This window comes from Moschus berezovskii, chromosome 20 (genome assembly GCF_049115385.1).
Source record: "Moschus berezovskii isolate FMDL1 chromosome 20, NW_MosBer_1.0, whole genome shotgun sequence".
NCBI lineage: Eukaryota > Metazoa > Chordata > Mammalia > Artiodactyla > Moschidae > Moschus > Moschus berezovskii.
In genome coordinates this window covers 66,822,149-66,848,322 of record NC_142479.1, presented here as the reverse complement: position 1 = coordinate 66,848,322, position 26,174 = coordinate 66,822,149, and the positions used below count along the sequence as shown (strand labels likewise).

The window sequence follows — 26,174 nt, the reverse complement described above, 5'->3', positions numbered from 1 at the left end:
TGGACACGTTCCCAGATGAGAACAGGATCTTCTATCCTTATCATAGGACCCCCCCCAACCCCCACAGTGCCACAGACACTGGCCCAAGTTGGCTGGAGGGCTGCCCACCTCGAACTGGGTTCCCGAGGCTGCAGGACACCCCAGCTGTGGCTGCAGCCCAGGTCAGCGCTGAGAAGAGTCGAGGGAGGTGCAGAACCTTAGATCCCAGGCCTGGGGCTGCCAAGGGCACTGGGGAAGGGGATGGGGCTGAGGGAGAAGCAAGGTCCCCAGCGCTCTGCCCAGCGCCCGTCAGGAACACTGACTAGGTCTTCGGGACGAGATCCAGGACCTCAGCCTAAGGTCATCTGCTCTGTACCTTCGGGAGGCAGGGACAGAGGAAAGGATATCCCTAACTTGTACGGCACAGACAATGAAACTTCCAATTAGAAGAAAAAAAATCCACTTCCTGAGGCTCACTGACCCAAAGCACACCCCAGAGGGAGAGGAGCGCGTCTCCCCAAGCACCTCCAAAGCCGACGCTCAGGTCGAACAGACACGGCTGCTCTTCCTCCCACCACTTCCGGGAAGCCCCTCTGCAACCCATCGGGAAGACAGCGGCACCACTGAGCCCACAGAGCCTCATGCGTCTCATGTTTAAGTCACTTTATTCCTTGCTGTTCGACCTTGCTTTGGGGAATTCTATTGTTGATGCTTTAATAGAGATAAAAAAGTGACTGAGAAAAAACAAGGAAGGAAACTGATCAAAATATGATGACATATAAAAATTACAGGTGCAGAAATCCTGCAGGGCCTCTACACTCTTTATCAGGCATCAGACAGACCCACGCTGCCAGGAAGTCGGGAAGCACGTGACAGGACGGGATTTTGCAACAAGGCTCCCAAGGAGAGCGCCAGGACCCACGGGAAAGAGGGAGTGTAAAGAACGGGCAGAGCAGCCAGCATCTTTGCCTTTTAATAGAAGATCTGTTTTCATCATTTCTGAGGGTAACATATTTCTTCTAAAAATAGAGCTCTTGGCTTGTTCTGAAACTTCCTAACTTTCGCTCGGAGGCGGAGGGGAATAAGGCTGACTGGAACCCTGGGGTTGCGCTGCCAACGTCTCATCTCAGACCAGCTCTTCAAGGGCTCCTGGGAGCTCACAGCGAGGATGAGCTCATTCAAATCCACGGTACTGAAGAAACACGACAGAGCATGCGAGCCCCCATCCGTGCCAGGTGTGGACCCCGTGAAAACACTACTGACCGTGGCTCAGATGAGACCAGGAAGCGGGGCCCCTCCCCGGGGGAGGACGACACAGGACCCTGCACACGTTTACCAGAAGACACAGGGTGTCCTTCTAGCACACTGGGTGAGAACGAAGTGTACAAACACACGAGACACAGGAAGGCAGGGTCGAGGACGGTACACTCCCGCCTGGGCCAACGCGAACCTGGACTTAGTATCATGGAACCTGCTGGGTTTTCTCACAGCACAGACTGAGAGTCAGACTCTCCCCCTGCCCCAAGAAGAGCCTGGTTAGCTCCTGAATCCAAAGATGCCCTTGATGTATCCGGTGAGGCCACTCTTGGTCTTCTGCTCCAACTTGTCCTCAAGGGGTGGGAAAGCCACGTGGTTGAGGGCCAGGTCAAAGAACAAAGGCTTGCAGGGGATGGGCTGGAATCCCGGCGGGAAGTGCACCAGGTTGGCTTGCTTGGTGACGAGGGAAGGGTCCAGGCAGAAGGTCTCAAACCGTTCAACCAGGGGCTAGAAGTCAAACCAAAGCAGGAACCCAGAGTTAATCACAGCCCATCGGTGGAACATTCAGTCCCCACAAGCCTCCTGTGAGGGGCTGTTATGTCCTCACTCTATTTACACTAAAATCTAGAGAGGCTGAGAGTGGTGGGCTGCAGTGGGACACAAGCCTGTCCGATGTCAGAGTCAGAGCCAGACCTCCTAGCCAGAGTGCACAGCAGGCTCCTAACTTTATTTGGGACCATTACATGACACCTAACACACCTCATCCAGGCAGCTTTCAGGTCTGGAGTAAAAGCAGTGGGGAAGGGAGGGTTTTTCCTGAGAAATGAAGGGACCTCTGCTCTCTAGATGAGAACACATTCTGAGGGAGTCACGAAATCCGGTTTATTCTTCAAAAGCCACAGCCCAGACTTACCTTATTGTCCTTGATTTGGGAAGAGGTTTCTGTTTGGTGGGCATCGTTTGTATCTGAAAGTTTCACAGGATTCAGTGAGAACATGGACTTAATGCAACAGGCTCGAATGATACCTATCACCCGCCTGGATCCTAAACCCCAGGCAGCCCATTTGTGGGGAGTCAGCCCTCTCCAACCCAAGGCAGACAAGAGTGCTGATAACAGACCACACACCCAGAACCAGCGTGCTCAGCCCAGCGCAGCCAGCACGGTTCCCTGGGACAGGCAGGGGGACTGCATGCCAGGGTTCCTCTAGATTCTTCCACATAACCTGATGCCTCACTGGGGCAGAGAAATGGCAGGAAAAAACTAAGATCTCACAGATTAACTGAAACAACCCCATTCAGTCTTACACCAGTGGCACAGGGGGTGGGAGAGAAGAGGAACAGCAGAGAAGGGGAGTCTGGGGACACAGGCCGCAGGGAAGAGGCGCGGGGCTCACCCAGGATCGCAGCCGCCTGCAGGGAGCACTTCTCCGACCTCACTTGTGTGATGAGCTCCTGCACGTCCGGCAGGTCCTGTAACAATGAGGAAAACATGGACCTGTGAGCCGGGGCCGGGCCAGAGAGGTGCACCAAACTAACCTGAGCTAAGTAACCCAACTGGTGTTTTCACGGATTTCAAGTAACTTAAACACTTTCCCTATTAAAAAAAGCAATACGTAGAAACTGTTTCAAGGGGAGAAACCTATGCCATGTCTTAAATAATACTGCCTGAAAATAATAATAATGACAAAGGTAACATTAACACATTTATCATACACCAAATGCATTATGTGCCAGGCACTGCCCTAAGCAATCCACACAACTGTCAATTTCACCTTCATGATAATCCCGAGACAGTCTGTACCTGCATTTTACAGGTGGGAAGACAAGGCACAGAGAGACCAAAGAACGTCCAGTTACAGCCCTGGGGGCCGCAGGGCAGGACCCAGAGCCTGGCCGCCTGGCTCGAGGACCTCAGCCTCCACCCCCAGCCCTTCTCTTGCCTCAGCTTCTCACTTGGCAGAATCTGGAATGATCGGTCAGGTCTGGATACTGCTGCACCCCTCACACCTGCTCTTCCTGTTAGCTCCCCGCTAACCTAAACCCCAGCATGTTACGGCAGATGGGCTTTCGTGAAACCCCTCTTACTTCTCTCCGGAGACAGACCGTCCACACTCGTTTGTCTCCACACTCCAAAACAACCCACCCGATTACGCTGCCACACTGGTCACCCCTCCCACTGCCCACGCCCGCCTTCCACCTACTCCTATTTCGTTTCCTTCTTTTGAATTTGGAGGTGGGACCTATGCAAGTCTTGTGGCTGCAGCAAAACCACAAGCTCTCTGAAGGCAGAAACCAGACTTTTCTCTACTGCTGAGCCCAGGGCTGTTCCAGGCAGACACTCCCACACTGGCTATAAGGCTGGTAACAGTAACCTTAGCCCCGCTTTTCTGAATAGTTTCTACTTGTAAAATATACATGGGTCCCCTGGACCACTGCTTGAAGAATCTCTGTAACCTCATAGCAGTCCATAAGCTTAAACATCTAGTTGTCATTCAAAAATCAGTAAAATACACCAGATTGGCACGTAAGCTTTGACATATACACTATCACCTGGCTGTCTTGCTAAAGTAAAATACACTTTTAGACTCTGTAGACCTGGGCCCTGGCCTGAGAATCAGAATTTCTAGCAAACTCCCAAATGTTGCTGCTGGTGGTCCCCACGCACTTGTGTGGAGAGCCAAGTGATTCTCCACTTGGCTGCAGAGTAGAATCACTGAAGGGCTTAAAAAAGCCCCAGTGCAGAAAAGTAAGTAAATATTATAAAACCCCCAATTCTCATCCCACACCAATTAGAGCCAGACATCCACCGTGGAAGCAGTTCCAACACGGAGACGAGCCTGAGAACAAACAGTGCTTCACGGCTGTGCACCGGTGAAGGCTGTCTCAGCACCTGAGTCCTCCTCGGGCCTGGAACACTGCCACGAGTTACACCCACAGCTCCTGGGCACTCAGGCACACCACATCCCATGGCTGACCAAGCAGGACCCGCCTGAGAAGGCCTTATGGCCTCACGGCCAACTGCTCAGGGCTTAGAAACAGGAAAGGCCACTGGCTTACCTTGAGGCTGTTTTTGAAGGCTCCGGCGTCGGAATTCACTTCATCTGCGTATTTCAGGACCCTGTCATACAGGACAAGGGCTTCACTCCACTTCTTCACCAGCACGTAGGACTGAGCAATGAAGAAACACCTGATGGGGAAGGAAAGAGCCACAGTATTCTTAAGCAACACTCACCCAAGATCAAGGCTTTCCTTGTTGTTTAGGCTAAATAGTCAAATCTCTTAACGTTAGGCTCACTCCCTGGGGTGGGAGATTTTTCACTATTTTCACTGTTCCAGTTTGCCAGGCTAACCTGCAGACTCCTCCCTGAAATTGGAGCTGACTGACAGTGTAGGTCCAAATCTGATCCACTGTCTTTTACTCACTGCTAACTCTGCAAAAAAGCTGTAATTCCCAAAAGGCACAGGAAGGAAGATGAAGACAGGCAGGAAGGAGGGACGTTGTCCAGCTGCAAACGCTACCTACACCGCCCACATATCTAGGTCATAACCATTCATCTCTGCTCACGTCTTTCAAAAACCAAAACCTAACCTTCCAGGGACATGCTCCCAAAGCTTCTAGAAGCTTCCAATGGTTGAGGGGAGCCCTGCCCATCCCAGGGAACTTACCTGTAAGCCTTATAGACCAGAGTTTTGAGGCCTATCTCTTTCTGGAAGGCTCTATCCTCCTCTAAGCCAGGAAGCTGGAGCAATTCCACCAAATTCTGCACAACAGATGTAACAGGAAAACTCATTAAGAGGGGGACCCACACTGAGTGTTTGACAGGAGATTTGGAAGGACAGACGTGGGCAGGAAGAGTGAGCCTGAGCTTCAGATAACGGGACATCTGTGACGAGTGACTCGGCCGCAGTCACACCTGGCGTCACCTCCACCCTCCTGACGCTGAGAGCCCTCGCAGCCTCTTTCTCTCAGTCACGACTCAGCTTCTTCAGACTCCCTGGACCCTCTCAGCTGGAGGGGACCCCTCTGGCTCTGAACTCTCATTTCAGATGGCCCACTTGTGTGGCGCCTACACAGACACCTTGACTGTGGGCAGGGGTCTCAAACTCCCTCACCGATGAGTTCTCAGGGGGCCAAGGCAGCGTGGCCTTAGGTCCCAGGACACTTCAAGGCATGTGGGTGACCAGCTTGCACAGGGAAGTGCTCAGTGAACGAATACCGGGGGGTTTACGAGTGTCTACACATCCACACGGGCTTCCCTGGTGGCAGTGGTAAAGAACCCGCCTGCCAATGCAGGAGACATGGGTTCGATCCTTGGGCTGGGAAGATCCTCTGGAGAAGGGAATGGCAACCCACTCCAGCATTCTGTCCATGGGAAATCCCATGGACAGAGGGGCCTGGTGAGCTATAATCCACAGGGTCACAAAAGAGTCTGACATGACTAAGAGTGTAAACAACAACAAAACACACCAACACGTCTGGATACCAGGTTCATGGATGGCTGAACTGGTATGAAAACAAGAACTTCTGTCTTTCACCAAGTCACCAACAGCTCCTGGCTATCACAACCCTTATGCTATGTCATTTTGTAGTCAACCCACGCACAGGCAGGCTTTCCCAGCCCCCGGGGTCACCTGCAGAATGATGTCATAGAGCCGGATCAGGTCCTGGGGCCGGGGGGCGCGCTTGCCGTCGTCGTCTGACTGCTGCTGCAGCAGGGCCTTCTGCAGCCCTTTAGCCATGTTCTCGTTCCGCTTGATCGCCGTGGACAGCTTGATGTAAGTCAGATAGCTGGAATGGACCACACGTCAGCTCAAGTGATGCTCAGGGAAGCGGATGTGCTTGGAAGAGCACTGGACCACAAGCTGGGCTGCCCTGGGGAGCTGTGGGGGTGAGGGCGTGTCACCCGGCAGGGCTGGGAGGCCTGGGCCTCAACCTCCAAGGGCCTTCGACTTTGGCTGTTGTTTGGTGGCGAACTCACAGGGGACCCATATGAGAGCTTATGACAAAATTTGATTTTAATTTGAATTATATCTTCTGTATCTTTAGAGAGTTACCAATTTCAGAGGACACTGCTGGTCCTTAAGACGAGAGACGGATAGCAAGCTACTTCCTGAAATAAGGACTAAATAAATAAAAATAGTATCGGAAATGAGAGAGCTTGTGTAGGAGTCAGGTGGAAGGCCAGAGGGGTCAGGATGAAGAGCAGGAGTAGAACTGGTGAGAGGCTGTAGAAGAAAGTAGTAATAAATGCTAGAAGCCAAAGATCAAGAAGTAGCAACGTATACAAGTCATTTAGACACATGGAGGCAAACACCAGAAGAATTTGTTAAAGAATTAAAACATTCTTTTTCTTTTTGCCACACCACGAGGCTCGTGGGAACTTAGTTCCTGACCATGGACTGAACCTGTCTGTGCCCCCTTCAACGAAAGTGCAGAGTCCTAACCTTTGGGCCACCAGGAAATCCCCAAAAGTGGCTGTATCCGAGAAGTCATGAGATGGGCTTTCCTAGAGCTCCGAAGAATAATCAGACTCTCCAAACAAATAACTGTTATTCACCGAGTGGAACAGGAATCTAGATACCTTTTTATTAAGATATCAGAGCTTTATTAAAATACAAGAGCTACTGGATTGCTGACTTTATATATCCAAAAGCTGGCCTCTGGTCCTAACTGATCACCATCCCTATACCAGCTACATGTGGAGGTGGGAAGACAGATCCCAGGGCAAGGGGGCTTCACAATGTAGAAGTGTCCTGAGCCCCGCTGAAGCTCCCTTGGTCTTTCAAGGCTAGGACGCTGACAACTGCCTTTGCCTCTTTGTGGCTGTTAACTACCAATACGTCCCCTAACCTCCTAAAGCCTTGTTTTTCTCATGTGCTTGTTGAAACAGAAGGGAGATAAGGTCTGTTCCTGCAAATATTCTGTGCATCTGAACCGTAAGGCAGTCAATGCGACATAACATCAAATTCTCTAAGAATGGAGATTAAGGCAGGGAGAGTTTTTTTGGTTTTGTTTTTATTAAAATGGGTGGGGGTGGGTTGGGAATGACTGAAAATATTGAGGATTCACTAAAAAGTTGTAAGCAGTGACTAAGACATTAAAAATTTCAGGGTCAAATGGAAAGAGCACTTGAGGAGAAATGGAATTTTATTTCTCTCAGGCAGTTTGAAAAATGTCACTCTTCCTTCCTCCTTTCTTCTGTGAAACAAAATGACCTATCTTTTAAAAAACTTAAACTTGACAAGGCGGTTTGAAAATGGGTATGAAAGAGCAAAGGGGTAAAAACGATCAAGGTGTGCCTGAGGAGAAACCTGGTGGGGTGGGGGTGGGGGACGACGTGCTGGACCAGGCACCAAGAGCTACGATAAAGCTACAGTAAATCACTGCGCTGGTGTCAGTACAGACAAATAAACCGGCAGAGCAGAAGAGAGTCCAGAAACCGAGCAAGCAGGGAGTGTGGAACGTCCGCCTGCATGCCAACGGAGGAGGACAGACCGGTCCATAAACTGCACACTGGAATAATCCATCACCCTCGTGGAAAAAGGTGACGCGGATCCTTACTGCACTCAAAAATAAACTCTAGATGGAGTTAAAGTTGGGTTGAACTTGAACTTAAATGTGGACAGGACAATGTAAAACATTCAGAACACAGAGGGGAGTCACTCGAGGAGCCTGGCGCTCCTAGGAGAGCAGCGAGCTCTAGAAGAGGGGGAGGAATCAACAAGGTGGTCACAGGGAACTTGAGTTATTGGTCACATTCTAGTCCTTCTGTTGCACAAAAACAGGAAATTTTACGGATATCAGAATAATACACACATGCAAATCTCACATGCAAAAATGTGCACTGATGCATTCATAGTTTAATATGTATCAATAAACTATAATGTACATAAACACTGTGTAAACTCTTTTGTTCCAATGATATATCATGCAATGTTAAAAAGTAAAAATGTCACATCTCTTACCTGTGCAGGTACTGAAGATTAGATACCTTCCCCGATTCCACGTCTAGGGCATAATCTCTTTGTTTCTGCAGAAAGTGAAAAGGTAAAGGTAAAATGGCTGATTACGTCCTTGGCTCTGACCACCTCATTCAATGGTGTGGACCCCAAAGTGCCCTGGGACACAGGCACAGACACTCGGAAGCTGGGGTCCTCAAATATCAGAGAACTCCTGGGCTTTTCTGAACGACAAGGTCACTCAGTTTCCACTGACAAAGAAAAACCAGACGTGAACGAGAATTCAGAGTAATGGCCAGCAAGGCCTCCTGTCCACCGTGTCCAGTGTTTGGACTCAAAGCATCAAAGCAGACAGTCCACAGTCCGTGGCTCTGTTTTAGCACCTGTGTCTCATACCCAAGTTCTATGCCTAGTGCTGCCAGCTCCTGCCTTTCCAGTTGACTGAATAATGGCCCCTACAGGGAGGCACCTGTGAAGATGTGACCTTACATGGTAGGAAACCTTACAGATGTGGAGAAGTTAAGGATTGCATGGTTAGCCTGGACAGGAAAATCAGGTGACTTCTCTAGGAGTCCAGACATAATAGAAAAAAGTTCACTGGAGATAGGTGAACAAAGGGAGAGGGAAATTACAAAGGGAGAATAAACAGGGTTTTAGGCAACAGGGAAGAAAGACAAAAATGGTTCTGAGGTTTTCAGCCTAGATGCCTGAATGAATCACAGTGATACTATCAGAAAAAGGGAGCGCTGGAGAAATCCACCTGGAGATATGGATTTGAGACCAGAGGCTCAACAGGTAAGACATGAAGCCGTTAGGAGAAGCAGGACAGAGGGAAAAGCGTTTCTCAACCTGGTGGAGCCCAGAGGCGGCTTCTCTTGTTGGTCAGCCAATTGCCACATCTAAATACAATGGTGGCTAAGAGTCCCTGCTCTGGGAATGTGACACACAGACCAAAGAGGACCTGAGCTCAGAGCAAGAGCCGGGGACTCAGCTGAGAGTCCTACCTGATCTGACTTGAGCTCTTCCCGCACGGCCTGGATGGCATCCCGACACTCACTGAGCATGGATTCAAACAGACGCTCCTTGGTTTCTTCACTCTCAGCCTAAACAAAGGCAAAAGGTGGTGAAAGAGTTTCTTTCTGATGGGAGGAGGGCATGATAGCACTTTGATTCCTCCCATTAGACACGAACACACACATCCAACCAAAAAACAACCTGGATCAGAGATCATTCCAACTGTTAATATTCTTTATCACATACAATTTTTCTTATGGTTTTATTCGTTAATTTGTACAGAAATGAGAAGCGTGTATATACAGATGTAAAGAGAACATACTGAAAAAGCATCCATACAACTGATCTAAGCTATCAACCAACAGAGGCTTTCATCTTTCCTCTATCACAGAACTTCCTACTGTTTTCCTTCAATGCCTCCACCTGTGCTCATGACCAGCACCTGGCATCTCAGGGGAGACTTGTGGACTAGATTTGGGGCAGTGCCACCTCACACTGAAGCACAGCACAAGTTTCTTTCCCTTGCAAATGTAACCCAACGGAGTTGTAGATACTGGATTTCTTCTAAGTCCCAAGTAGGTGACAATATTAATCAACAACCAACCAAAGATATATTTCTCTCCTAAATGCCATATGAGGTTTTCCTGCATATAGGAGTTATTCCATACGGCTATGCTGAGAACACCTCAGGACAGATGAAGTTGACAAGCTTTTAATAACAGTTTCTGCAAAGCACAGGGCGTTGCCCCTGTGCCAGCCAACCGGGATAAGGCAAAAAGTGACTCATTAACTGAATACCTGCCAAACCACATTATCATCCTAAAGAATCTGACTAAGCAGGTGGGAATGGACAAAAAGCAGAAAGGAGATGAACTTGTGTTACTGGCAGACACACTCTGACATTAGAACATCAACACTCCCACGATTATATTTGACTTTCCACAGAAACTAACATCCAATCTGATCTCTTGACATTCAACTGACCTCCAGAAAAGCTCAAAAGAAAACCCAGTACTGCCCACTCCTTTAAGATATGGTTGGGAGGGGCCTTCAGAAAAACCTTTTCTTCTCTTAAGAACTCTCATGCTTTTCCTAGTTTCCAGTGTGGGGAAGAAAAAAAAAAAATACAAAACTTCCTTGTAAATTACCCAGTATAAATCAAACATACTTTTCTATTTGTAAGTTACTTGACTTTCTTGTTGTTCAGTAACTTAGGAACAAATCATGGGTATGGCTATTCTATAAGTGTATAAAGGCAAACCCAGACACCATTAACACACAGCAGGGCTGTCCACCAGCACTTTCTGTGATGGCGATGTCCCGTGTGGTGTCATCAGCTACAGGGGGCTGCTGAGCACCTCAAAGTTTAGTCAGTTTAAACAGCCGTGTGTGTGTGGGTGGCTACCATACCAGACAGCCCAGCTCTGAGACACCACTTCACACCAAACACCATTAAGGATCTCACGTCAGCAAGGGTCTTCATACTCATTTAATCAAACTAGCCAAATTTTTCAAAGTACAAATCCTTGGAACGGGGCAGCTGCAGAGTTAACAACCGGAATAAGATATGAAAACAGACCTGGGCCAGCCACACACATACCAGAGCCACGTCGTGAGCAGGCAAGATGAACTCCAGCACCAGCCTGATATCGTGCAATCCAGCAAACATGCCACCGACACCCTTTTAAGATCGGTGGGGTTCAACAGTTGGGGCAGTGAGTGTTTAAGTAGAAGAAAAGAGCCAATTGGTTCTACCAGCTACGTGGGACCTGCCTCCTTTCCTAGGGAAGAAATGGCTCAAGTAAAAAAAATTAATATGATGCAAAAATGCTATACCTCTTTACTGCCAGGTATTACTACCCTCATCCCCTTTGAATAAGGAAACTCTGCATCAAGGTACTGAACAGCAGCAAATCTCCCTCCCCTCTGCTTCCAGAAAATTCTTCATTCCCCTGGGAATCTTACAAAGGTCTTAAAGCACAATGAAGGGAGAGGCCGATCTGGATCAGCGGCCGTCAGTCGGCTGTGCTGTTCTTATGCAGCCACACTGCACAGGGACAGAGACCACTCATCTCTGGAGCAGAACCTCTCACAGTTCTCCCTGGGCTGGGCAAAATTTCCACAGAAGAAGTCGGAAACACATTTTCCTACTTACACTCTTATTCTGTAAACCTATCTCGAAGGCAAAGATAATCCTGAAGGGACAGTGGAATAAGAGACACCTCTCCATGTGTACGCAGAGGGAGGTGCCCTTAGAACCCACATGCAAACGGCTCAGGTCTGCCACGGAACTGACGAGAACCTGCTCCTGCACACATGGGCAAACTCCCTGCAAAAGAATTTGTGGCTGGCCTGGACCTTCCCGGGTATACCCGTGACAGGGAGAAACCTATAGCCCAGAAGTAACGCGTTACTCAGTCCTAATAAACAAGCTTGAGATCAACTTTTATAAAACTTCAAACACTCTTAGAAGTGCTTTTCCACAGCCCCAAGGCACATCTCAAGGCTGATGAAAACCAGCTGTGTGTGTCCTGAGACGAGACCCCCCCCCCAGCTCTTAAAGACAGAGCTCCCAGACTGTTTCCACTTGTCTACTTGGTGTGACTGAGAGACAGCAAGGTGAGTCCAACCACATTCTCCACCACACCCGTAGGAGAACCAAAGGGATGGGAACCCAGCCTCACTCGGCACAGTGAGGTCGAGGAAAAACAAACAGAACTCGAGTGAAGAAGGACCTAACCCTCATGGAAAAACAGATTGTTTTTTAACAAAAAGGAGAAATGATCTCCGTCCAGTCAAATATTAAAGTATTAGTCATTACCTGAGGATAAGAATCATCAAACCTATAGACATTTTTAACCTGCCCCCACCCCCAGCTGCCTGACATCCACAAATCACCACCAAGACACCTCAGGTGTGATCAAGTATTAACAAAGCAAAATAAAAACATATGAGAAAGTAAGACAATATTAAAGACATGAAGACCTAAAGCTTGGCTAAAGAAAAGAAAAGAAGGCTGTTGCAGCTGGATTTTGGCAGTTGATTAAGCCTCAGTTCCAGTCTTTGCAGTTTAGTATTATCTCCTTGAATTCTTTCTTTCTTCCTGCTTTTCAGTAAACTGTTCTTTTAGTATTTAAAGGTCATAAAAACCTCTACAAGCAACCAAGAAGTGGGGGGCTACCAGATTCCTCCAACCCAGTTCCCAGAGGGTGGGAAACACCAACAGCAGCAGGGTTAGGAAACACTGCAATGAAAAGCCCCTGGGCAGAGAGCAACTCGATACAACTCAGAGAACTGGCAAATCACCCGCCAAGTACACCAGTAAGCAAGCAGTCCTTCTGGAGATTAGCCCCGAACAGCCAAAGGGCCTTTCCCATGCGTAATAACCCAGGGTTCATTCAATTCAATACACAGTTAATCAGCCACACAGCTACACCCGAAACCTAAGGGTTTAACCAAACTTCATTTGACACCGTACTTAAAATTTTTTCTTACTGGCTTGACCTGGTATATGTGTGATACAGCATATTAGGCATGTAACTGTTTTTAAGGTTAAAACCTTAATGGGATTCCTGGGATTAATACACATTTTGTTTGCTCAACCAAATTATTTAAAGGTCTCGGATATTCAAGTGATCCTAATTCACCGTAATATCCTTAAAGACCATAATTTACTGTATTCACCACAACCAGCACATTAACCAGGCACTTAACAAAAGATAACACTACAGATTCTACGAACACTAAAATGATAAGAGAATATTATAAACTGGCAATAAAACCAACAATTTACATGAAATTAATACATTACTTTAAAAATATAAAATCCAAACTGACACAAGATGAAACAGAAAATCTGAATCCAACTCGTAAAGGAATTACGTATTTTTTAAAACAAGCAAAAACAAATTATAAAAGTCTTCCCACAAAGAAAACTCCAGGCCCAACAGTATCACTAGTGAATTATAACGAACATTTAAGGAGAAAACAAAATGTTACATATTCTTTCAGAAAACAGGAGGGAACATCTCCAAACTTGTTTTACAAGGTATGTATAACCCTGACACCAACCCTAAAAAAGACACCTGCCGTTATCTGTATAAAGGACTTTTAAAAAGAACATATTTAGCAACATAAACACGCACACTGAAGGTGAGGTGGGAACACAGAACTAACAGCAGTTGCGCTGAGATGACTGACCATGAGAATCTTCATCTATTCAAGGCTGGAATAACGTCACTGCTTTTTCTTGCCAATATTATCAAAATGTTGGCCAATATTGAACTTTTTTTTTTTTATAGTATTTATTTACTTATTTGGCTGCATCAAGTTTTAGTTTGGGCACGCAGGATCTTTCATTGCGGCACACCAATCTCTAGTGGTGTGAGAGCTTAGCTGCTCTGCAGCGTGTGGGACCCCAGTTCCCTAACTAAGGACTGAACTGGTATTCCCTGCACTGCAAGGCCAGCTCCCAAGCACTGCACCACTAGGGAATTTCTGTGCACGGCTCTGTAAGGGGGACTATGACCTGGAGGGCCAGAAGCCAGCCCTCCCCCTGCACGAAAGCCCGAGTTTGAGAGGAATCCTTTTAATATGTGCACAAAGCTCAACTAGTCACCATGCGATTGAAGTGGTCTTCAGTTTTAAAGGCAACAGCTTCATGTGCAATTGTGAAATGTTTTTCACCTGGTCTAATTTAGCCCAATCTGAATTATTTCATGAATAAGGCAAAAATACCTCCCCCATTTATTCTCTGTTTGTAAAAAAGCAAAAGAAGGATAAATTCAGATAAAACATGCCCGTATCTTCTCCTCCCACGTAGGAAACCCCTAGCCTCAGCAACCTTTTGAAGTGGAGCGGATTCTCCTGTGAAGGATTACTTTTTTCCATTAAGATTTTCATTAAAATTCGACTTTTTTCAGTCAGGGGTCCAGGACTCTGCTTTTCTGTTAAGTGAAATTACATTTAGTTTTTCACCAAAGCCACATAAAACGATCCTGTTACTAACCTTCCTGATGAATCTAAGGCTATGTGGAAAACTTAAAGGAACACGAGCTTTGGAATCAAAAGGGTATGGTTTTAAATGCACGCACTCCCTTCTATCAGACGTACGGTTATGGACAGGTGACAGTTTTCCCATCTGTAAAATGAGTATCACCCACCTCTCGGGGTGGGAGAGAGAAACACAAGAGAGCATTACACAGTGTATCCAGGACAGAAAGGAGGATCATTACACTCCCTGCTTGTCTCTGTGGTGTCTGTCCAGGTGACTACCAGGTAATAAAAATTTTGGTGAAATAATTTGTCAGAACATGAAAAATCCTTATAACGTGTTAGTAAAAAAAGATGTGAAATTGGATCTCAGTCTAATTCTAACAAAAAAGTTATATCTTGCAAATGAAAGACTTGAAATACATTATTTTCCTTTTTAGTAGTACAATGCAGTATCAATGAAAGTATATGGGCAGTCAGACTGTAGGCTGATCTCTTACAAACACTTCTATTGTATAAATGGTAAGCATGAACAACTTTTAAAGTGACTTAGTAAATGTTAACTTGTCCTGCCCTTTACCTGATCTATGTCTGGGGCCCCATTCCTAAGGAGGCTCTGTTTTATTTGCCTCCATCAGCCCCCTCCCTCCCTGCCCCCTATTCTATCCAGAATTCCTACCCGACTGTCACTGATGCCTGGCACAGGACTGTGGCAGATCTCTCCTTCTAGAATGTATCTCTTTAAAGAGAAAACCCAGCTGCATAATCTAAATGGTTGCTATCAGCCCTACTCAAGAAAGAGACCTCTATACTGTTAAGTGCCAATGAAATGCTCTCAGAAAAAGTTTAGTCTTTTAGATGAATGAAAACTCAACTTTCCGGTACTGTTCTAATCTTCTGTCCTGTAAGCAAATAAAGGGGGAGGTGAGGGGCCATATACAATACAGACAAAAGGCGCAAAGAAATCCTTCAGTTGTTGAAAGCTGCCGCCAACCAAAGGAGCCACTTTGAAACAAGTCACTGAAAGGCCTGGATACTTAACAACCCATCAGCACAACCAGCAAAGCGCCTCACACACATATCCCTCTGGGGACAGCAGCCGAATGTGAAGTTTCATGAAATCCCACTGGTCCCTGCTGAGGCTGGAGACTCAGGGAGTAGCGTGGTCTTTTTTTCAGATGTTCTTCGCCTAACACAGAGAAGGAGCTCTAAAAACTGCCTCCATCGCTGTCGATGCCATACAAACTACGATCACCAGAATCTTTTCTCTTCTGAACTCATTTGGTCGTTCACACCCACAATCAGGTAATAATTATCTCAGCAGGAGCATCGGGCAGTATGGCTCTGCATGAACACTGCATAAATACCACACGTAAAACAAGCTGATCGGGTTTAGCCAGGCTGTCTTTCAAGGACCCAGGGACAAGAGGTGACCCTTCAGGGCTGGAAGGTGAGGATGAGAGGTCAGAGAGACATAAGACATAACAGCCATGCTGCTGCACCACCTGCTGGGCCAAAGTCACCCCTGACTTAAAGCAGCCCTTTGCTGCTCCCATTTTCACTGAAGGCTGTCACTGTCAATTTCTTTGGCCTCTGCACAGGAAAACTCCTCGATAAACTCAGCTTTCAAAAGAATTCTATTCAAGAGCATGCATCTTGAGATGGTTACCCAAATCCTAATCAGCAACAAAATATCATATCTTAAACAACCAAAGGCAACCTGCAGACACACCTAGGAGAACAGAACAGGCCCCAGCTCCTTACCTGGACGATGGCGGCCTCGTTGTCGGCCAAACCCAGTAAAAAGATCCTCACTTTGTCGATCTTCACAGGAACCGTCCTGCCCCTCCATTCCACTTCACTCATGGTGGCTGCCTGCTTGGCTCGAGTCTGAGTGATCAACGCCTAGAAAGTAGTTATAAAATGTTAAAGCTTTAACTGCAGATGTGCGTGATCAAGGTGAAGCTCACTGGTAACTACTGTTTGTCTCTTCCTGTAACTAACATATTACATATCCCTGGGCTGGAGAACTAAGATCCCACAGGCCACAAGGCACAGCCAAAAAAAAAAAATAAGTGACAAAAAGTTTTCATTAAAACTATAGATATAAATATGCAATATTAATAGCAATTATCCCTGGATGAGGGGACTGTGTGTTACTTCTTTTACTGGACTTTTTTTCAAACCAAAGACTTTTCACAGAATGCACATACTAGATTACCTCCAATTTTTCAGCCAGGAGACCCTCGGTGCCCCCAGACCTCAATCTCATCTGCATGAGTTCATTGATAGCTGACTGGTCCCCTGAGAAAAAGAGAGAGACTGAGTGGAAAATTCTCAAGGGTCTTGGTTGTTTCCTCAAAAACTCTCAGATTCAACTCCAAGCTGTTCCCTGCCCACCAGTGCGTTTCAATGAATCCTAAGTCCTTTCACAAGACTCTGGGTGAGCACAGATGTGGCATGGCCAAAACTGAAGCTAGGGAACTGCCTTCCGGATGCTGAGCAGAGCTGATGCCAACAATTGCACTCTTTTCATCAACGCAAACCCACACCAAAGATGGACGCGGGGGAAAGGGAGGAAAGTTAAAGCCACCCTCCAGGTTCCACAGGCTGCCTGTCGCAGCCCCACGCAGCCCCGCTCACCAATGTTGTAGGCACAGTAGCGAATGTTGGGCGAGATCTCCTCCACCCTCTGGTTGTACAGCACAGCCTGCTCTTCTGTGAAGGCGCTGGCCAGCTTCTCGTAGATAGTCCTGCCAGGAAAGGAACATCATGGTTCACAGCAGCCTCGCTTTAAGAAAATAAACTCACAAGGAACACAGATCAACTACCAGAACTGGCAAGTTCTGAGGCTGAAAGAGAACAATCCACATTTCTCAAGAGAAGGCAAAAAGAAAGAAACCGTAATAACTTTCACAGAAGCAATCGTTGGCTGATCTGCAGCTTGCGTGTGGCTGTTATCAAAACTGGCCACAGCCTTTGGGCCAGAGGACTTACTTGCATTTATTAAAAGCCTCAATGGCGGCTTTCCACTCTTGATGTTCGAACCGCAGCATTCCTGAGAGGTAAGCCGTGTAAGCCTGAGAGGTGATGGGAAAAGAGACATTGCTTCAATATCCAGGAACCAGGGTATAGCCTGACCTCTACTCGCTTCAAACTCTGATATCAAGAATAGATATTTAGGTTGATTCTAAAAAAATCAAAAAGTGCGTCTCACTAATAAAATATGACCCATGGGTAATTTATGGTTCATTTACTTCCCTGGAGAGAACTTCAAAATAAAGAAAACTTGCTCTCTTTGTTTTACTTAACAACCCACTTCTGGGCTATACCATTAGATCAAAAGTTGAATATAAACTTGAAATCTCTTCCCTCCCTTTTCAAATACTCATTAAGAACAAAATTCTTACTTTGTGAACTTCCCAGATACAAGTTTTTCACATACGTATCAAAAGACACATGGGCTGTCTAAAAAGTTAAGAGTCAATGCTTAAAATCCAGGAGCTCAAAAACAAAAACAAGAGTCAACTTCACCTTTTAAAAGCAAGATTAGGTTTTTTCCTCCCCTGATTACCAACATACAATGGAAAAGACTCTGTTCTGTTTAACTGTATTATTCTTTTTTTTAAAGTCACATCTCTAATCTCCACAATAAAGCAAAGCTGATGTTATGACACTAACCTGAGCCTCCAACTTGGTCTTGGCATCCACACGATTGCTCTCACACAAGCGTTCCAACTCCTCGGCATGCTTCACGGCTTTGCGTAGGCGAGACAACAAGTGGAACCGTTTTCGGGGCTCAGTGTTGGCTTCCTGTTTGAGCTGCATGGCATAGCTCCAGGCTCTCTCAGCATCCATCAGAACCAGAAGCAAATATCTAAATCAGAGACAGAACAGGCCGACTGAACAGCCAAGGCCAGGAGCACCAGACTCAGCTATCCTCTGAGGAGCAATCCTCTGCCTCTCAACTTTTTCCTACGCCCTCTTTTGCTTTCCTCCTCGGAGCTGCTCTTCTCATAGTATCAACCATGGTTCCCAAAGCAGCATCTCCAGTAGGTTTCTAATCACCTACTAGACACATCTCATTGAAAAACCTGCTACCTTCTCAAACTTGGCAAACCCAGACTGGCTGTTGTTAGTTGCTCAGTCGTGTTTGACCCTTTGTGACCCCATAGACTGTAGCCCACCAGGTTCCTCTGTCCATGAGATTTTCCAGGCCAGAATACTGGAGTGGGTAGCCGTTCCCTTCTCCAGGGGATCTTCCTGACATAGGGATTGAACCTACGTTTCCTGCGCTGCAGGCAGATTCTTTACCACTGCACCACCTGGAAAGCCCTTACTGAAGTATAACTGACTTAAAATTCTGCATTAATTTCAGGTGCAGGGTACGAGGCATTACTGACTATATTCCCGATGTTGTGCATTACATCCCCATGAATCATTTATTTCACGACTGGAAGTTTTTAACCTCTTAATCCCCTTCCCCTATTTTACCGACTCCTTCCTACTTTCCTTCCCTCTGGCAACCACCAACTTGTTCTCTATGAGTCTGTTTTATTTGTTCAGTTGCTTTTTGGATTCCACATAGACTTGAAAATGCACGGTATTTGTCTTCCTCTAATTTCACTTAACATGACACTCTCCAAGTTCACCCATGTTGTGGCAAATGGCAAGATTTCATTCCTCTTTATGGCTGAGTTACATATATGTAAATGATCTTGCTTTTAAAAGGTGAAGTTGGCATCTCTTGTTTTTGAGCTCTTGGTTTAAATACAGATATAGAAGGACATCCCTGGTGGAACAATGGTTAAGACTTCACACTCCCAATGCAGAGGGACCAGGTTCCATCCCTTATCAGGGAACCAGATCCTGCACGCCACAAGTAATACCGGATGCAGCCAAATAAGTAAGTCTGAGAAACTGACCCACAGACTATTAACACACATCGCTCGAGAGGGTAATCCCGTCACGTTAACAACCATGCACACATTCAGCAATGAAATACAAACCTCCTATGGAGGAATTTACATATGGCCAGATTCCACTTGAGATATACTGACTTAAGGCTACAGGACTGGAAAAGGTCAGTTTTCATTCCAATCACAAAGAAAGGCAATGCCAAAGAATGCTCAAACTACCACACAATTGCACTCATCTCACACGCTAGTAAAGTCATGCTCAAAATTCTCCAAGCGAGGCTTCAACAGTACGTAAACCGTGAACTTCCAGATGTTCAAGCTGGTTTGAGAAAAGGCAGAGGAACCAGAGATCAAATTGCCAACAATCGCTGGATCACTGAAAAAGCAAGAGAGTTCCAGAAAAACATCTATTTCTGCTTCATTGACTATGCCAAAGCCTTTGACTGTGTGGATCACAATAAACTGTGGGAAATTCTGAAAGAGATGGGAATACCAGACCACCTGACCTGCCTCTTGAGAAATCTGTATGCAGGTCAGGGAGCGTTAGAACTGGACATGGAACAACAGACTGGCTCCAAATCGGGAAAGGAATACATCAAGGCTGTACACTGTTACCCTGTTTATTTAACTTATATGCAGAGTACATCATGAGAAATGCTGGGCTGAATGAAGTACAAGCTGGAATCAAGATTGCCAGGAGAAACAGCAGTAACCTCAGATATGCAGATGACACCACCCTTATGGCAGAAAATGAAGAAGAACTAAAGAGCCTCTTGATGAAAGTGAGAGTGAAAAAGTTGGCTTAAAGCTCACATCTGGTCCCATCACTTCATGGCAAACAGGTGGGGAAACAGTGGAAACAGTGCCAGACTTTATTTTTTTGGGCTCCAAAATCTCTGCAGACGGTGACTGCAGCCATGAAATTAAAAGACGCTTACTTCTTGGAAGGAAGGTTATGACCAACTTAGACAGCATATTAAAAAGCAGAGATATTACTTTGCCAACAAAGGTCCGTCTAGTCAAAGCTATGGTTTTTCCAGTAGTCACGTATGGATGTTGAGATTTGGACTATAAAGAATGCTGAGCACAGAAGAACTGATGCTTTTGAACTGTGGTGTTGGAGAAGGCTCTTGAGAGACCCTTGGACTGCAAGGAGATCCAACCAGTCAATCCTAAAGGAGATCAGTCCTGAGAATTCACTGGAAGGACTGATGTTGAAGCTGAAATTCCAATACGTTGACCACCAAATGTGAAGAGCTGACTCATCTGAAAAGAGCCTGATGCTGGGAAAGATTGAAGGTGGGAGAAGAAGGGGATGACAGAGGATGAGATGGTTGGATGGTATCACCGACTCAATGGGCATGAGTGGGTAAACTCCAGGAGCGGGTTCTGGGCAGGGAGGCCTGGTGTGCTGCAGTCCATGGAGTTGCAAAGAGTTGGACACGACCGAGCGACTGAACTGAACTGACACTGAAATTTGCATTCCAGAAACCTTACTAAAAACCAATTAGGTTACTAATCATTGACTTCAACATTTACCATTCCACCACAGTTATTTCTGAACAAGTTACAGAGTCTCTCTGAGCCTGTTTTCTGTTTGTTTTGTTTTTTGGGGCCATGCTGTGCAGCATGTGGGATCCTAATTTCCCGACCAGGGATTGAACCTGTATTCCCTGCATTGGAAGTGCAGGGTTTTAACCACTGGACCGTCAGGGAAGTCCTAGTTTCCTCTTAATGGAGGAGCAGTAGTAAAGATGCCTATTCCACAGAGCTGCTACAAAAACCACATGAAATAACTCAAGTGTGTGGCATGACATCTGTCACACTGTAATTGTACAGTATGTATTAAGAAGATGTACTCAGCACTGAGCAGTCAATACCTGTTATCAGTCAGAAGATCTTCAGTTACTTTTTTCCCTGTGAATTTGTGTCTGTTCCCCATCTTAAAGTTGAGTGTTTTCCGAAGACGTCTTTGTCTACGCGAACAGTAGCCCCTGTAAGAAACCACAACCAAAAACCATTCAGCTGAGCTGATAGTACTTTCAATGGTAAGCTCTATAATAGGCAAGGCCAAAAGTTGGGATGTTCTACTTATGGTTGCTATAGATACCACCATCCTCTTGCAAATGTTTACTGAATGGAAACATGCAAGGCAGTATGACTGCTATCACAGAAAACATGAAGAGACAGAGGACATGGTACCTATTCTCAAAGAACCACACTCAAGTTGGAGAGAATCATGAAGATAAAATGGCAACCACAAAAACAAGGCAAATGGCAAACTGAAAGTGACGTGAGTAACCTTTCTCTTCGTGTTAACCCCCTTCACCGGAGTGGACTTATGGTGGGCTTTGAAAGAGTGACTAGGATTCTGACGGATGTAAAAGGGAAGGGGCATCGTGTCGGAGACTGATGACAAGGAAGCCATGGAGAAAGAAACTACAAGCGTGTCTGAAGAAAAATGAGGTGAACGAGGGTATCACCAAGAAATACGATAAACATCACCTCTTACGCCAAGCCTCTCTCTCCTGTACTCATGGAGTTTTTAATTCTTACTTCTACTATAGTTTGAGAATACTATAATCATGTTCTTATATCTTTCACTGATATAAACTCCTTCAGTACAAAGATGATTTGATTTTCAAATTTCTCCCAATGTCTTAGAACAGTGCCTAACATATAGGTGTGCAATAAAAGTATTTTGACTAAGCTAGTATAAAAATTCATGCAAATTTTTACCACTCTTACTCAAAACAGCATAAAATTTACAATATAAAATGATATTTAAACGGTAACTTCAACATCTCAGTCTTAAAGCTACCAAGGAACGGATTATTAAAAAAAAAAAGTCTGATTGAATCTATGAACTATAGGTCTTTCTCCTCAATTCATAATTATGCTTTAATTATCACTTACCCTTTTACATAAAAATCAAATGGAACATACACATTATGGACAGAAATGCAAATTGGTAAAAATTTTCTGGCAATCCATTTATCAAGATCCTTAAAAATGTTCCTACTTCCTGAACTGACAATCTACTTTTACACTAAAGAAATAATCAGAAATATAAAGAGGAATGATCAGAGATTCATGGGAACAAAATTTTTAAGCCTACCAAACTGGCTACCATATAAATAACCAACTCAGGGGAACAGGTAAATAAACTATGGTATGTCTATACAGTTGACATAGATATATATCAGGTTATAACACAACTAATAAAAATCACATATATAGAACATTTTTATAAGCATGGAGAAATACTTAATACATAATGCCTGGCAAAAGAGTAGGATAAAGTTGTATACACAATGTGAGCAAACTTATGGAAAAAACGCGTAGAAAAAGATTAGAAGAACAAAAATACTATTTGGTAGGCACACATACACAAATCTATTTATGTACTAAAAGACAGAAATATGGACTAAAATGTACACAAAGTCATTTTTACGTTATATTTTACTGCTAAAAAAATCCAATTGAAAATCCAACATTAAAAAGATTAATAATAACTAGGAAAAAAACAAAACAAAATTGGAGTCCCAACAGCCATTCAACTGGGGGATAAAAGCAGACTATAGTTCACCCCTGCAATGGAATACCACTGAGTCACATGTTAGGTGAGATAATCTGGACGTGAAAGCAGAAAGTTCCGGAAAAAGCAAAACTACAAGGACAAGACTCACAGCAAATGCCAAGAGCTGGGATATAACCCAGATTCCGTAACATGGTTAAATTTAAAAAAAAAAAATCACCATAATTCCTTGTTATTTTCGCCTGAAGCTTCCATGTATCTGCAATATCTTAAGGCAAAATGGATAAAAAGATTTACTCTTTTTAAATTTGAAAATTAAGTCTCTTTTTGAGGATTTGATATAAGAACTAGACTTTCCAGGTATACTTTCTGGTAAGGCACAGTAGTGAGGGTAGTAACAAGGGCAAACCAAGTTTGAAAAAGCCAGAGATGTCTATACACCTTGCAAATGATACTAACCTGTACCTCTGAAAGTCTCCATGCCGTAAACCGTGCTGCTGCTGGGATTCCTTTATAATCTGAAGAACTAGAGTCAAGATTAAGGAAAAGCTTACAGTGCCAATAATCCAAAACATTCATCCATATTACTACCATTAATCTAGATTTGTATCAAATCCAGCTCATTAAACATTTCTAAAACGCTTAGTACATTAACTAGTGAAATCCCTAGTGACCATTTTCAATAGCTACCTTGTCAGAGGACAGGGCTGCTGCTACTGCTGCTAAGTTGCATCAGTCGTGTCCGACTCTGTGCGACCCCACAGACGGCAGCCCAACAGGCTCCTCTGTCCCTGGGATTCTCCAGGCAAGAATACTCGAGTGGGTTGCCATTTCCTTCTCCAGTGCTCAAAAGTGAAAAGTGAAAGTGAAGTCACTCAGTCCTGTCCGAGCTTAGCGACCCCATGGACTGTAGCCGACCAGGCTCCTCCGTCCATGGGATTCTCCAGGCAAGAGTACTGGAGTGGGTTGCCATTGCCTTCTCTGGAGGACAGGGCTAAGCATGTAAAAAACCTGATAGCCTGAACTTTCAGTTACTACTTCAAACTAAAAAAGGAGGGCATCCTTAGTCATTGAGGATTAATGAGACCCAACAGTTTAAATAAAGCTGCTGGATTCTATTGATAAATGCTGACTACATTTGGGGTGCTTCCCGGTGATTTACACCTGGACCTAGTGTTTTCAGGATGACAGAGAATGAGATGGCTGGATGGCATCACCGACTCTGTGGACATGAGTTTGAGTAGCTCTGGGAGTTGGTGATGGACAGGGAGGCCTGGCGTGCTGTGATTCCTGGGGTTGCGGAGAGTCGGAGACGACTGAACTGAACTGAAGCAGATTCAGGTTATAAATGACGTATACTACTAGACTATTTGCATAACCTTCTACAACTGCCAAACCTGAGTTTCCTTAACAGCTGTGATGTTGTCTCCACCTATGGCAAGCACATGCAAACCATACCAGGCCACAGTTTGCATTAAAATACCGGTTTTTCTTTTAAAAGAAAAAGCATTGACCAAATTCTCTTCTTTAAGAATTTTAAAAATATTTTAAGATTATGTCCCAAACTTTGGGAAGTCTGATGATCTTTGCCTACCATTTTAGTTTTCTTTTCAAGTTTCCTCAATACTTCTTTATAGGGATATTTTAAAAACACTGAACAATGAAAGGGTTATTTCAACAACTAAAGAGAGACCAGCATGTACAAGATCTGTAGTAAAATCAGAGCATTCTAACATCCATTTGGAAGGATATCACCAGTTCAAAAAGTAAAACTTCAATCTGCTTAAAAAGTAAAGCTACATGTACTATTTCAGAAATTCGCCTACATTTTATTTCAAAAAGCCACAAACTAACATCATAAACACTCAACTGTGATACACTCTGATGAAAACTAGACACTGACTCCTCAACAGCTCATCTGAATGACTCTCGACAAAATGCCTACGAGGCAATATTAAGAGAACTACACAAGTAACGTTAACAATCTTCGATGATTTATATTCAAAACGGGCAATAAGCCTTTCCTTGCAACAGTCAACCTTCGCCTCCACTTGCAGAACATCAAACTGTACTTTTTACTATGCACTCTCCGACGGCTGTGTTAAGCCAAAACGTCGAGACTGCAGTTTCCTTCTCCCCACTTCAGCGGCCCCAGGTGCCAAGTTCATCAGAGTGGCCAATGTCAGCCCCACCACCAGCCCCCCCTCAAACTGGGCAACCGCGGGGAAACTGCCGAAAACTGCCCAATTTTCTGGTGCTGCCTGAAAGAAGAGAACGTTCCCCAGCGCGGAGGGCAGAGGAGATGCGAAGAAAAGCCAGTCGAAGAGCATACCCTGTAACTGTTAAGTGCCCAAAAAGTAGGAGCGAGAGCAAGTGCATCCCTCGGCCTCTCCTGCCCAGGATGCGGCGGCCCCGCCGCCTCTCCCGCCCGCCGGCCGGCCAGATAGACACGTAGTCATTGCCGAGTTAGGCCCGACTACCGTAGGATACTCTCCAAACTCAGGCTATCCCCGAATTCTTTGTGTGCCTTCGAGCCAGCCGAAGGCCGCTCGTTTTCCTTATTTTCCTCTCCTCCGGCACTGCGTCCACCACTGCTCCCGCCGCTGCCCCCGCCGCTACTGCCGCCGCCGCCGCCGCCTCCGGGAACCTGCTTCTCAGCAGCCATCTTGCCCATGCGCCGCAGAGCAGGACGGGATAGAGGAGGCGAGACGACGCGGGTGGCAGAGAGACCGGCCGGCTCGAACTGGCTGACGGGATAGCGGCGGCCTCCGCCGCCGACAGTCCGGCCCGCAGGCAACGGCCCCTTGTGGTAGCGCGCCTGCGCGTGGATGCCGATTCTAGGTCTGCGGCGGTGGCGGGATTAGAGCTGGGGGCCCTGGTGGCGCGAGGATGCGGTAGCTGTTAAGGTCTCCTGGAGGCAGTCTTCCTTGGATGGAGGACCCTGAGATGCTCCCCCGGCCCCCACCTCCTGCATCCCTACGCGGGAGACCCCGTTGGATAAGACCTTTGCATCCCAGAGTGTCTTCCTCCCTGGGAACTTGGGAGATGGGATTCCCACCCTAAGGAAGGAAAAACCCCTCCTGGGAGGGGACCGCCTCTGTCTGCGCCGTCCTCTGGAGCCGGCCGTAATACAGGAACTCCCAGATGCATGGGGATCTGTGCCTTTCTTTGGACTTTGGGGCTCGCTCGAGTAGTTCGAGCCGGGAGAAGTGTTGAAGCGTGGAAGACTGTGAACTTTTGCTCTGCAATATGGCACTGCGAGCTCTAATTCTGGCTCTGTCGTTATGGCTGGGAGATAGTGGGCAAATAGCTTAATCTCTCTCTAAATCTTTCTTCCCTCATCTGTGAATGTGTGGAAGTGGGGCAGTCGTGTCCAACTCTTGGCGACCGCATGGACTGTAGCCTGCCAGGCTTCTATGTCCATGGAATTCTCCAGGTCAGAATACTGGAGTGGAGTGGGTAGCTGTTCCTTTCTCCAGGGGATCTGCCTGACCCAGGGGTGGAACCCAGGTCCC

General features: G+C 45.9%; 1 protein-coding gene across 1 annotated transcript; it reads right to left on the bottom strand.

Moving 5' to 3' along the window:
• Positions 1-627: 627 nt before the first annotated feature.
• SRP68 (signal recognition particle 68) lies at positions 628-25,345 on the bottom strand. Its single transcript, XM_055408550.2, has 16 exons — positions 25,150-25,345; positions 23,119-23,185; positions 21,002-21,115; positions 17,884-18,079; positions 17,200-17,282; positions 16,846-16,955; positions 16,424-16,506; positions 15,967-16,107; positions 9,201-9,299; positions 8,203-8,267; positions 5,869-6,025; positions 4,903-4,997; positions 4,294-4,423; positions 2,631-2,706; positions 2,150-2,202; positions 628-1,743 (listed from the first exon to the last, which is right to left on the bottom strand). The coding sequence occupies exons 1-16, from the start codon at positions 25,331-25,333 to the stop codon at positions 1,516-1,518; spliced, it is 1,881 nt and encodes a 626-aa protein (XP_055264525.1). The 5' UTR covers positions 25,334-25,345; the 3' UTR covers positions 628-1,515.
• Between the last annotated feature and the right edge of the window lie 829 nt (positions 25,346-26,174).

Coding starts and splice junctions, on each gene's coding strand:
- SRP68 (XM_055408550.2), bottom strand. CDS start 25,333: ATGGGCAAGATGGCTGCTGAGAAGCAGGTTCCCGGAGGCGGCGGCGGC. Junction 21,116..23,118: donor GGAGACTTTCAGAGGTACAG/GTTAGTATCATT, acceptor GGTTTCTTACAG/GGGCTACTGTTCGCGTAGAC. Junction 16,507..16,845: donor CTACTGTGCCTACAACATTG/GTGAGCGGGGCT, acceptor TCTTTTTCTCAG/GGGACCAGTCAGCTATCAAT.